Source organism: Bemisia tabaci, chromosome 2, assembly GCF_918797505.1.
Source record: "Bemisia tabaci chromosome 2, PGI_BMITA_v3".
Classification (NCBI taxonomy): Eukaryota; Metazoa; Arthropoda; class Insecta; order Hemiptera; family Aleyrodidae; genus Bemisia; species Bemisia tabaci.
Window position 1 is genome coordinate 39,978,924 of NC_092794.1, and position 14,283 is coordinate 39,993,206.

The 14,283-nt window shown below is 42.8% G+C and overlaps 1 protein-coding gene across 1 annotated transcript; it reads right to left on the minus strand.

The window, feature by feature from the left end:
• Positions 1–6,516: 6,516 nt before the first annotated feature.
• Positions 6,517–14,043, minus strand: LOC140224090 (uncharacterized). Its single transcript, XM_072297320.1, has one exon. It carries the CDS (start codon positions 10,581–10,583, stop codon positions 6,522–6,524), a length of 4,062 nt encoding a protein of 1,353 aa, XP_072153421.1. The 5' UTR covers positions 10,584–14,043; the 3' UTR covers positions 6,517–6,521.
• Between the last annotated feature and the right edge of the window lie 240 nt (positions 14,044–14,283).

The window sequence follows — 14,283 nt, forward strand, 5'->3', positions numbered from 1 at the left end:
TTTCAAGATTGTCAGTGTCAATCCCACCGTTCCGATCACGTACGATCTGAAAGACGCACACGATACGATCATCAAAGGAAAATTCTACCGCGAAGAACTCCAACCCACCAACTATAAAGATACGTTCCTGGTGGAGAAAATTCTGCGTCGCAAGAAAAACCAGGTCTTTGTCAAATGGTTGGGTCTGGACGCGAGTCACAATAGTTGGATCGATAGTAAGGATTTCGTATAAATAATAATATGCAACGTGTTTGCGTTTTCGAAACGTGTTTGCGTTTTCGAAACGTGTTTGCGTTTTTTAAACATGTTTGCGTTTTCAAAACGTGTTTGCGTTTTCGAAACGTGTTTGCGTTTTCGAAACGTGTTTGCGTTTTCGAAACGTGTTTGCGTTTTCTAAACGCGAACTGTTTGAAACTGTAAATATCCAATAAAAAAATTTTGATTCGTCGAACTGTTGAACATTGCAATATCCATTCCAAGCGCACACTAGTACAAAATTTGAAATTACCGAATCAGACCCTAATCTACAGTATCAGATACCGACCCATATGGTAAGATACGGTCTCTCGAAACCGAAAATTTTTACAAGTCCGAAAATCCGAATTTTTTTTGCACAATCTGGCAACACTGTACGGAAAATCAACTAATTTCTTGCCCCATCTGGCAACACTGTAAAATGCAATGTTGCAAAATTTCACCAATAAATAAATCATTTATTTACGTGCCCCGTTCGGCAACGCTGCTGCGCCATCTTGAAAAATACACCATTGCATAACCCGAAAAATGAAGGGGCATTAATATACGATTGCATAACCCGCATATTGAAGGGGCAACATGCAATACTTTCTTTTTACAGCGTTGCCATATTGAACAATAATCCCTATACAACGCTGTAATTTAATTCATATTTTTCTGCACCATCGTGCAACGCTGTTGGATAATTTACTGGGCTAAAGTCGCCATTTTCACCCTACTTGTGTTGACGTGATCGTCGTAGATGTGTCGCAAGTTTGTATTGTCCTGTTTGAAAACTACGAGCAGGTTAGCGTTATCGCGAATCAGTTGTTTCGGTATGCGAGAATAAGTTTGACACAAGTAGAAACTGTCGACCGAGCTGTGTTTTCCCATACTGAAATATTCCCGCATCGCATTTTGTTTGTCACAAGCGACATCATCGAAAATGAAGACCGAGTCTGATGCGGCATCGTTTGGTGGAACAATCTCGGCCGTGTCCGAATAGACTTTGTATCCGAGACCGTCGATTCCGTCGAATATCTGACGCAGTTCTTCGTACTTGGGTTGGAACGGTGTCTTGGAGTACAAGTACAAGTTACCGAACTTCAATCCGTTCGGATGTTGTAGCAAGCAAACCATCACGTTTGTTTTACCGCAGTTGGACGGTCCAACGACAATGCAACGGATACTGTTCGGTAACAGTTCACTGTGTCGTCGTCTTTGTCGTCGGTTTTCATTTTGCTTCTTCCGTTTGTCGAGGTTCCTGACTCGCAGTGACTTTCTTTGCTTGACGAGTCGCATCGTATTCGTTCCCTATTTTATCGGATAGTTTTTTTACTTCTCCGTATAAATAGTATGGAGATTTTCGTCAGAGTATGTCACCGAGAAGAACATCAACTTGCAGCAAAACCAATCGAGGACGTGGACTGTTAAACTCGTTGATAAATTCACTACCGTTCGAACTACACTTACCGGGCGACTACAGGTACTGCGGACCGGGCACTCGCCTCGCAGAACGATTGAAACGCGGAGATCCGGGTATAAATCCGCTCGACGAAGCTTGCAAGTCCCACGATATCGCTTACAGTAAGACCAAAGACACCACCGAGAGGAACAAAGCCGATCTCATACTTGCCGACAGAGCTTGGGAACGTGTGAAAGCGTCCGACTCATCGTTGGGTGAAAGAGCGGCAGCATACGCCGTAACGAACGCTATGAAACTCAAAGCCAAACTCGGAATGGGTCTAAACAAGACGGTGGCAGCGAAAAACCCGAAACCCAAGAAGAAGAAGAGATCGTCGAAGAAGACGAAACCGGTGGAGCGGACGATCGAACTAATCTTGGCTCTCCCAAAGATGGGTGCCGGAGCGTCGAAGAAGAAGAAGAAACCGGCGGAGCGAATCTTGGCTATCCCGAAGACGGGTACCGGAGTCAAGAATCTCCTGACGAGTATCGGTCTAGCCGCGCGAACAATCACACCGGTAGCTAAAATGATCAAGACGGTCATCGACGGATCTTTGAAGAAAACCTTCACCTCGGTGAAGGATTGTACTTGCGACCGTACCGTAAAGGTTACGGACTTTACTTGAGACCTTACCGTAAGAATTTAAACTGATCCGTGAGCTACCGCGCCGAGCGATGACGGATGTTGAGTTGAGAATCGCTGCGACAGAACAATTACGAATCCCGCATTTCCGCGGTGTGTTCATGATCGATGAATTGGCGACCAAGAAACCCAAACGTCCCGAGTGCGGTATCATCAATCTGGACCGAAGCGATGGAGTCGGTTCATATTGGACAGCATACCGGATTTCAAAGAGCGGCAAAGCATTGTACTACGACAGCTTCGGTGATTTACCACCACCCGTTGAAATTGCGCGATACATTTTACGCTCACGCGGTAGCTCAACGACGACGACAATAGGATACAATTATGATAGCGAACAAAATTTCAACTCGAGCGTCTGCGGGAAACGATGTTTAGAATGGCTCGTACAAACCAGGAATATATAGTATTTTCGAAACCCGAATATGGAAACTCAGAAAAGATGTCACACGTTCATGTTGACGGGGAGGAGCAACGTTCTCGAGTTTGCACTGCCTAGACCTCTCGAGTTGTTCGGTCCTTGCGAGATCGGTCTGACGGGTTTTGTAACTTATTATTCCATCCCGAACATCGACATAACGAACAGACTGCTTTTCTACTCCGAGAGCCCTGAAGAGAATTACTCGGCAATTTCCTTCCCGATCGGAGCCTACGAGATCGAGGGTATACAAGAATACTTGCAGGGAGATCTTGGCGGAGCGGAAGCTATCAAACTCAAAGCGAACAACGCTACGCTTAAAGTAAGCATCAAATCCAAGTACTGGATCGATTTCCGCAGACCCGGCACTTTACGTAAGGTGCTCGGATTCAGAAAGCGCCTCTTGGCACCGGACGAATGGCACGAAGCTGACTATCGCGTCAACGTCTTGCCCGTAAACATGATATGCATCGAATGCAGCATCGCTGACGGTGGATACGTGAACGGGGTGCGCGGACATCACATTTCTGCGTTTGCTCCCGATATCGAACCAGGATTCAAAATGGTAGAGCAACCGTCGACGATTCATTACTACCCCGTCTTGGGTGATAAGATCCAACGTTTGCTCGTTAAAATAGTAGACCAACAAGGAAGAGCGATAAGTTTCGGTGGTGAAGAAGTGACAGTGCGACTGCACGTGAGACCGGTAACTTATGGGTAAACGAAGGATCCAGAACGACGATACGTTCCTAAATTCTCTTGCATATAATAGTATTGATAATCCACGGACTAGTAGTCAACAGCAGCAGCAGCAGGGGGAATTTTGAGCGAATATTCCAAGAGGGCTCTCACACAACTCGGATTCGTGGTGAAAAATCCGAAATAAGAACAAGATGGAAGCTTGGCGACAAGAGATTATCGAATACGAATACATCCGTTTCGGTCCGGTCGACGAACGGCGTGGAAACAACGATTCGATCCGGTTCACCCCCGATACCCACGGTCTGATCACCGTGCCTCAAGATTCGAGGATCTTCATGCGTTTAGAAGTGAAACCCGAGAAAAATCCTGGAGCCGCCGCAGATGCTGCGAAACCTAAAGTCAAGTGGGCTAACAATTATCCCCTGCACTTGTTCGACCGTATGCAGTACAAAGTGAACGGGACGGAAATCGATAGCATGCAGTGTGTCGGAGTGACATCGACCGTGAAAAATTATCTCACATACACCAGAGCGGAAACCGCGGGACTCGCAACTGCCGGGTTTTGTGACATCTCTTCTTCATGGGCCGAATGGGATATGACAACGTTGGATGAAACTCAGTGCGCCGTCGTTCCGTTGTCTTCACTCAGCGGATTCGCAGTACATTTCAAAGACGTTCTAGTCAGATGCTCGCAAGAGTTGATCCTAGTGCGCAGTGGTACGGATAAGAATGCATATTATATCACCGACGCGGCGACCGCGGACGGTTACACCATTAAATGTAAAATAATCGAAATCTATTGGGAGATTCCCGTCGTCAAATTCACAATGGAACTGGAAAAACAAATCTTGCTCAAGATGAAGAAGAACGACAAGATGAGTTTCGGATACATGAATTGGGAATCGCACGACATCCCTGGGATTTTTCCGACCAAGACGTTCAAATGGAGCGTAAGAACAACCAGCAGGCACAAGCCCGAATTCGTGGTGCTGGTATTTCAAACGGATCGACGGGACAATCACCTGAAGGATTCCTCTCGTTTCGACCATGTAAATGTGCGCTCGGTCAGCGTTCAAATCGGTGAGCGTCGGTTTCCTCAAGTTGATACGATCTACGATTTCCCGACTATGGATTATAATCATGCCTACCTGAACTACACCGATTTTATGAGAGACTACTGGAAAGGTGAGAAACTCTGCGAGCCAGCTATGTTGTTTGGAAATTTCAAAGATCGCGCGATTTTTGTCATCAAATGCGTTCAAGGTGAAGATCTAAAAACAGCTCCGGTAGATATCACGTTGACCGTTGCGGTAAATGAGAATTTCCCGGCCAACACCACAGCCCAGGTGCTTCTGATCACACCTGTGAAGTATTCGTACGAACACGACAGCGACAGGACGTACGGACAGGAGCTGGCACTGGTTGAACTGTTTATCCCCCCTTGTCTCTGAGATTAACTCATAGAGGCTTATCAGTTGATTTGCTAATTTTTTCTTTGCACATTGCAGGTGTTTCATCAATTTTAGGCTCAGTTAACTTTATTGTAACTATCTTTAATATGCGGACTCAAAACGTGCGTCTACACGGAACCGTGAGGCAATTGGATTGATCTTGAGCAAAAATTAAAAAAAAAAAAATAACATGTTTATTTTTTCATTTTTTTTTATTTTATTTATTTATTTATTTATTTTTTTTCAACCATTACATCATTTACAAAGAATACAAACATGATATACAGTATAAATCAAGCTGCAACGTTTGGAACGAGTGCGAATTTATATGTTCTCCCGATCGGGCCTTCGTAGATGAGATCGAAGGATCCAGCGTTGATATCCTGAATTGCATCGTCCGTCAAACGGTTCGTAATGTGCGAAGGTAGGAAGAGGAGACGATGATGATTCTCGAAGATGATATCGGCGGCAACGGTGATCCCGTACTTGGTTGGTATTTTGATGAGTTTGTTCATCTTGTAGCGGGCGTTTACAGTCAGCTCTTTAGCGTTGACGATCAAGATTGAATTGTTGAAAACTTCCATGTCGTCAGTTCTTTCAAGGTACAAATGATTCCAATTTTCGTGCGCTATATATTTCGAGTGAAACAAGTTGTTTGCTATATTAAGCACGGATAATTTCAATTTTCGACTGCTATATTTCGCTTCGATAATTCGTCTGCGAATGATTCCACTTTTCGTGTGCTATTTATATATATTAAGTCGAGTTGATTCGACGATTTGTCTGCTATATTAAGCACGGATGATTTCACTTTTCGTCCGCAATATTTCGGTTCGTTCAATCTGACTTTTCATCTACTACTCCTTTATTATTATCGGGGTGATTCCTTTGTTCGTCTGCCACTATAATCTTCTCCTGCTCTTGCATGATTTCATCTTTGAAATAATCACGATAAAAAGATTCCGACATCCACATACACAATCGGAATGCGTTCAACATAGCGCAGAATGGATGTACTAAAGGACACGTATATGCTGTCGACCGACGAGCCAATAGTCGCAAAGACGGACAATCTTTAGTGTCCAAATTTACAACGATACATTTGTCCGGCACGAAACTACTGATGAAATTTCGTTTTTGTTCACCTTTAACATGAAGTACATCGTAGCGGTTCCCGATGCTATTCATTTTTGAACTGAATTCATCGTACTCGAGAAACCCGCTTTCCCATTCCAAGTGATGATAATTGCGTGTTAACCAGTTGTTTGTCACAACGTCTTTAGCGCTCAACATGCTGCTCGGGAACGGAGGTTTGAATAAATAGAGTTCAGTTTCAGTACATTTCATGTCCACAAGACCAAACTCTTTGACGATGAAATTTCCTTGGCTCCAAAAACCTTGTACATCGAGACAAGCCATCATTTGTTCGTTCCGTTAGTTGCACTTTTACTATTTTCAAATTCGAGGTTTCTTAACTGACGGTTCTCCAGCAGAATTATTTATACTATTTATACGAGGTTGTTTAACAGCGAGGATTTTTTCTCAACTCTACCCGGAATCGATGACAAACGTTATATTCTAGAGATTGGAGTGAACACTGTTCCTATTTTCAAATTCGAGGTTTCTTAACTGACGGTTCTCCAGAATTATCTATACTATTTATACGAGGTCGTTTAACAGCGAGGATTTTTCTCAACTCGGTCTCGGCTCCGCAACTTTCATCCACCATGCAAGGATCGTCGTCGATGTCACGATGACCCCAAGGAACAGTGCTAACACCGTCTTCTAAAATACAACGTTTATCGTCTAAGCCGGAGAGGGTTCTTTTTGTACTTTCAAATGAGTATAGTTGATGTTTCCGCGCCCCGATCCTACGCATCGAGGCGGTCATTCTCGAATCAGGATCCTTTAATACTGTGAGAAAATTGGCAAAGTTTAGCGATCTTACCACTGGTGTTGATATCCCTTTTGCCCTTTTCTCTGTTTCCCCGTCGCTAAAACGATACGCATACATCTTGGGTCGCAGCGCAACAAACTCAGCAATGGGTATTCCACCCGTTTCATCCTTAAAACTACCCATTACTCTACGGTTTGTCGCGCTGCGACATTGATGACCTTCTGGGAAGTTGGAGGTGTCGTACAAGTGTAGATCTGACATCATATAATCGTAGACGTTCGGTGTAGTCAACTCGTAAATGAACGAGTCCGTATCTATATAGAGAAGTTGAACTTGGTCGGAATTGTACTTCTTAAGCATATGATTATAGTGGAATTGATACATGTGTACTTTACTCAGATCTAAGATTGAAAAACCAACAATCATTGGTCTGTCTATGACGACCTCTGTTCTCCGTAAATGGATTGCTACCAATTCTTCTGCGAAAATCGTGCGATCTATGAAATCGACCCGTGAGATGGCTTTCAATATCTGTCTGCTGTTTGTGCCTAATTTAATATTCTTCCGCTTCAACGGGTTCTCGATAAATTTTCCGTAGCAAGCGTTGCTGCACAGTTTCAGGAGCGTTTGATGGAACGGATTCGTAGCCTCCCGTCTCAACCGGGCGTTTAGCTCGATGAAGGGTGCCAAGAAAGGAGCCTGACGGAATTTGATGGCCCGGTTGACGCGCAGGAGTTTTAATCCTTGACCAAGCGCTTCTTTCAACATTACATAGTGGATAACATAGTTGTTTTTATTAGCTAGAGTCGTCAATAGTTTCGTATATTTCCCCGCTCCCGATGGTGGTATTTCGTTCTTGCACAAGAACGGAAGGTCCTTGTGCAGGTCGTGGAGGTGTTCTGGATATTCAATATCTACATCGAGTATGTACCCGAAAGGAGCGTCGTTGGGATGGTTGATTATAGTTTTCGCCAGAGTTAGCAACTCTTCTCCTTCCAGGACCCAAGTGCAGTTATCGTAGGGTAGATGCTTTCTCATGGTGTGTGCGTAAAGTGCCGTCACATCCAAGTATTGTATATAGTTCACTGGTTTTTTAGGATCGAACTGATCCGGTATCAAAGGATTGTTTGCAAGAGCGTGCCGTTTCACCACCTGTGTTATCCCACCTCGGATCGAGCTCATAATCATGAATACCATATCCATATCATTGAAGAGTTGAATTTTCACATTAGTTATTTTTAAGAAGGCGTCGAAAGCAAAACCGGGTAGCGTTAAGTAGTTGGCACAGTCCAAACCATAGTTTTTCATCCCAAAGAGTCGGAACTCCTCGAACACATCGCTGAGGAGGCACACGTCGAGTCGCAAGTAGAAATCTGAATACTCGCCGAGATTACGGAAATTGAAAGTTTGCCAAACTTGGAGAAACCTTTGGTATTCCTCTTCGGAGATGTCCGTTTGAGTCAGGGTGTTGAAGAAAGCCTCTCGCGGTGGTGGACGCGGCTCGTTTAGCTTGGCCGGATTGTCAACGTAATCGTACGGGAAAGGAGCTTTCCGACAAACCATGTCGAACTCATTGTCTGTGCGAGTGAGCTTCCTCGTGCGAACGAAAGATTCGCGCGGGATCGTCTGAACCAGTTTATCCAACGATGCGGGGAGGAAACGGAACGAGTCGATGAACTTGATCGAAAACCTGTTTCCCAGATGGACCGTTATGCTGATGTAATTTTCCTCCGTGTGTGGTATTATGTCGACGCGATGAGGATACTTGTTCAGAGCCAGCACTACCTCGTGGAAATCATACCTACTACCATTATGCAGGACGACTCTAACACATTTCTCATGTCGGAAAATAAGATTGCAATTTGAACATAGCGCCTTTCGATAATTGGACCCTGTTTTCCCTCCCGCTCTCTTTTGATGGTCATGATCCCTTACCTTTACGATACCTGGTTGTGAGAAATCCACCTCACAATGTCCACACCTATTTTCCGCTTCAAATGTGGCCCGTTCTTCGTGTGTCATTATTATTTTACTCTCTTTTTCATTGTAACTCTCACTGATTCTTCCTACGAGAGTGATTATATCGTCCAGAAATTTGATATGTGCCTCTTCCCCACGGTACAGTCTCGGTTCCGTCATTTTAAATTCGGGATCCTCCGTGACGAGGAGGTAAGCGTAAGAATTTGAGATGTGCCGCCTATACGCAGACGCTGGATGCTCCGAGTCACCATGAATTGGTTCTAAGTAGGCTTCAAAGTCTGCATAAATTACATAATTATGTTTTATTTCCTTGTGGTGATTTTCGAATTTGAGGTATCGCTCGTCTGGAAATGAAGCTAGAAATGCGTCTTTGCTTACTAAAGAGCAGAGAACTTTATGTTGATTCAATTCCTCCATCGAGTTCTTGTGTGTAAAGCATTTCTTGGAGATGTAGATACGATGTTGATGGTTTGTCAACTGTTTTCCTACAAGTTGTTCAAAGTTACTGATCCAGCAATAATGGTAACTTAAAGGTACGGGGGTTGAGAGACATAGTAGGTCGGTGTGGTCCTCTCTTTCCGGGTCGGCAACTTTAATTGGGTAAACTGTATACTTTTTCTTGTTGGACACCAAACTCTCACGGAGGCCAAATACCGAAACCGATACGTTGTTCCTTTTCTCGAATTTGATGTCATCTATGCTTGTGGGGAATCGAACGTCCGAGAAATCGTAACGATCGAACAGATTTAAATATTTTTCCGGACGTTGCTTATCCTTCGCATCCCTTGGGAGAAACTTTCCCAACATTGCGTACAAGAAACAATCGTTTAATTCACCGTTATTTACATTGACAACATTGTTCGTTCGAAACGGAAGCTTAACGTACGTTCCTCCTCGATGTAACGCGTAATAGCGGTTGACACGTAGCTCCATACCCTGTATCTTCTTCAGCACCCACCCGGATCCGTTCATGTGAAAATCGAATGACTCTTTATTGATCTTGGCCCTGAACTTTTCATAATACTCGTCCAGATCCGTTGACGCGAAAATAGCTTCGTTTTTAGTCTTAAACTTTTTCAACTGCATTCCTTCCTTGTCCTTATCATCAGCTTTCTCGTACTCGGCGTAAACTAGTATATTAACCTTCAATGCCTCGCCGGTGAGTTCTTCTTTTATTTTTTTAATTATGAGGTCTTTAGCCGATAGGAGGTACTCATCTATGATGAGATTCTCTGGCTGGAAGTTTGTGATGAAAAATGTTTTCAACCTGCTTTGACAAGCAGTCTCAACTTGAACAATCGGTACTTTCATCTCGAACAAATTTCTTATGTGACTTGCAGATTCTTCATGTTTTTCTCTTTTATGGTATGATATTTTACACGTGTCACAATATTCTTGATCGTTGTTGTCATTGGTAGGTGATGAGGTGGACATCTTTTCAATATGTTCGGGAGATTGCTCATGATTTTCTCCCTCCGCATAAAACTCATCACAAAGATCACAATGGATGAGCTTGTTGTGCTCCTGTTTAATGTGCGTTTCATCGTTGATACCCTCCTCCTTCTTAATTTGTTCGGCACCATGTTCGTGCTTTTCACCTTGTCTATAAAATTCATCACAAATATCACATTGGATGAGCGCGTTGTGCTCCTGTTTAATATTCGTTTCATCGTTGATACCCTCCTCCTTCTTAATTTGTTCCGCACCATGTTCATGCTTTTCACCTTGTTTATAAAATTCATCACAAATATCACATTGGATGAAAGTTTCAACATTCTGTTCTTGAGCAGCCATGATAAAGATACTATTTTAAGCTCAAAGTCTTCCGAGTCGGTCAGAAAAGAAAACTTACACTTTCTTTACGTTTGCTAGATTCTGTTCACTGAAAAGATTTCAGAGCGAACAAGTGAATACTATTTTAAGCTCAAAGTTTTATACTATCATAAGCTCGAGATTTTCTGATTTCGTCAGAACAGAAAATCAACACTTTTTTCTCGTTTGTAAGATTCTGTTCTCTGAAAAGATTTCAGAGTGAACATGTGAATACTATTATAAGCTCGAGGGTTTCCAATATCATCAAAAGTGAGACTGATGAGTTTTCTACGCGGAGGTAAATATATATAGTTTCCTCACCGAGCGGAAAGAAACTGTAGACTCATGATTTACCTCAAAGTAAATAAAGTAGTTTTTGTTAATCACCAAACTCGGTTTCACTCGGGCAAACTGTGTAGTCATAAGTCGTAACATAAATTACACTTTTATGTAGAGTTATAATTTACCACGGAGTAAATATAGTAGTATTTGATAATCACCAAACTCGGTTTCACTGGGACAAACTATGTCGTCATAATTTGTCCGACTCGATTAGGTCGATTACGTTAGCACTGGACACTGGGGACGCTGGCGGCGAAACTATTATCCACGAAGGCGAAGACATAATGATTCCCCTACCTACTGCGCTTGACTTTTTATAAGAGTCTTATCGCATTCTGGCTGATGCAAGAGGCGAGAAAGATGCATCAGCCAGAGTGGTTCGAGTAGCTGATGCAAGAGGCGAGAAAGTTGCATCAGCCAGAGTGGTTCGAGTAGCTGATGCAAGAGGCGAGAAAGTTGCATCAGCCAGAGTGGTTCGAGTAGCATCGAGTGCACTCGAACGCTGCAACATTGTTATCCACCACTTAAGTGCCTCTACCTCGATAACGCCCACTCGAATCTGTCTGAGTGCTAAATTTTCTCAAGTGTACTTGAGTCCTAACTGTGTAGTCATAATTTGTAGTCGCAATATAAAACTACGCTTTCATACAAGTGGGAAAATTATCAATGCGAGTCGGGGGAACGTATAAATAGTGTCGAGGAAGTGTGATCGATCATTTCAAAACAAGAACTCGTCAAGTATGGACGCTCCAACCCTCAAATCACAATCGATCAGAGCGATGAACACCTTGGATATGGTATATGAGGCTCTCACTTTCAAATTTACAGGAATACGAGCAGAGCTTTTGAACAAGTTTGCCCGACTCCTTTTTCCTGACAAGTTATTCCACCATCTTAAACTCAGCTCAATAGACACTTCCGATCCCGTCGGGTGTTACGGCTTAGTTGAGATAACGGAAAGATTTTGCCTTCTCCTAGAACGTGTCGCAGACGAGCACGAAATAATTTACTTCCTAAAGCAGGGGTACAAGAAAGTAGACGAAGAGGACTGGAAGATAGGTAGACTTTTGAGTGCAATTCGCGTAGTATTATACACAAGAGAGAGAGGAGAGCGGGTCTAGCAGTTGGATTTCGTATAAATAGTATGCATTCTCTTCTCAGTATCGCAAGGAAGAAATCATGATTGATAAAATAATTCTCATCACCATCATCATTGCTGTTGTTGGAGTGAAATCCTCACTGGTGGAAAACTCATCCGAAGCAATCATCACAATGTGCCCTGTCTGTCCGGAAATCAAATGCGCACCCTCTACCTTGACGGATGTTCTTCTATTCATCTTGAGTTTACTGGCGCTCATTTGCTCCGCACCGTACCTGTACTCCAAGTACCTTTCATCCGACTGCAAGTTCCGTTTCATCAGGATGGCCCGGAAAAATAACAATCGGAAACTCGATGACATAAGTGTAGATTTAAAGTTCGGAGAAGGAGAAGGATCCGATGTTTGTGGTTGACAACCCTCACGTTTTTAGTGCGTTTTCTAAACGCGAACTGTTTTTAAACTGTAACTGTAAATATCCAATAAAAAATAAAAAAAAATTTTTAATTCATCAAACTGTACATTGCAATACCCATTCCCAAAACACAAGGTTCCCGATACGCATTCCAAGCGCACACTATTGAAAAAATGGAAATTACCGAATCAGACCCTAATCTACAGTATCAGATACCAGGCCCATACTGTAAGATACGGTCTTCCGAAGCCGAAAATTTTACAAGTCCGAAATCTCGAAAACCAAAACTCGTATCGAAATTCGGTCCGTACAAATTAAACTTCTCGGAAGCATAGTGGAGAGAATCATAGGTCATAAAATCCTCTAAATATCTCCACACCGCTCCACACGAGCTTATGGAACTCGACACTTTACTTGGATTCGTGATCAAAACGGGCCCATAGCATGTCTCATACTGATCGCACCATTCAATCCTGCAGATTCTCTTATGAAAATTAAACTTCTCGGAAGCATAGTGGAGAGAACTATAGGTGATAAAATCCTCTAAATATCTCCACACCGCTCCACACGAGCTTATGGAACTCGACACTTTACTTGGATTCGTGATCAAAACGGGCCCATAGCATGTCTCAAACTGATCGCACCATTCATTCCTGCAGGTTCTCTTATGAAAATTAAACTTCTTGGAAGCATAGTGGAGAGAATTATGGGTCATAAAATCCTCTCAATCTCTCCACAGCGCTCCACACGAGTTTATGGAACTCGCCTCTATGCGCGGTAGGCGACGTATTGCTGTAGGCTGAGAACTGAAAAATTTTACAAGTCCGAAAATCCGAATTTATTGCACAATCTGGCAACATTGTACGGAAAAATCAACTAATTTCTTGCCTCATCTGGCAAAACTGTAAAATGCGATGTTGCAAAATTTCTCCAATAAATAAATCATTTATTTACGTGCACCGTCCGGCAACGCTGCTGCGCCATCTTGAAAAATACACCATTGCATAACCCGAAAAATGAAGGGGCATTATTACACCATTGCATAACCCGCATATTGAAGGGGCAACATGCAATACTTTCTTTTTACAGCGTTGCCATATTAAACAATAATCCCTATACAACCCTGTAATTTAATTCGTATTTTTCTGCACAATCATGCAACGCTGTTGGATAATTTACTGCGCTCAAGTCGGCATTTTCTCCCTACTAAGAGGGTTTTGACATGGATCTTTAGATATCTCTATGAAGCATTAATTTCAGTGACCCGTCTTTTTTACGCATTTTTGCGGACACGTCAGTGATTCTTCAAAATTTAGCCGAGTCAAATAAAAAGGCTTCTGCAAGGGCTTTTCATACAAAAATGTCGCAATTGTTGCATCACTCATTGAAGGAGGAGACCATTCTCAAGAAAAATACTGGACTTTAGCCAGCCGATTGAGTATTTTTTCTCATGCTCTTTTAAAAGCATTTGTAGGACCTGAATCGAAAAATATTGGACTTTGTGCGATTAAATATTTCATATTGTTTTGGAGCACATAGAAGGCTCAGATCAATCCATACCGACTATTTTTTTTTACTTTCGATACAAATGCAAATAGGTGAGGAAGGGGGCTCCTAGCAAGGGCTAAACATACTTACACGTCATGACTGTTGCATCACTCATAAATGAAGGAGTCACTATTCGATCTACAGTGAAGGATAACTTTTTAATTCCTTTTAGAAGTATAATGCCTAATACATGCAGCTTAGCAAGGGAATTCACTGAGTCTCTGAGAAAACTTTTCTGCGAATGCACGAGTCATGATTATTGAATTAGTTACGTAGCTCT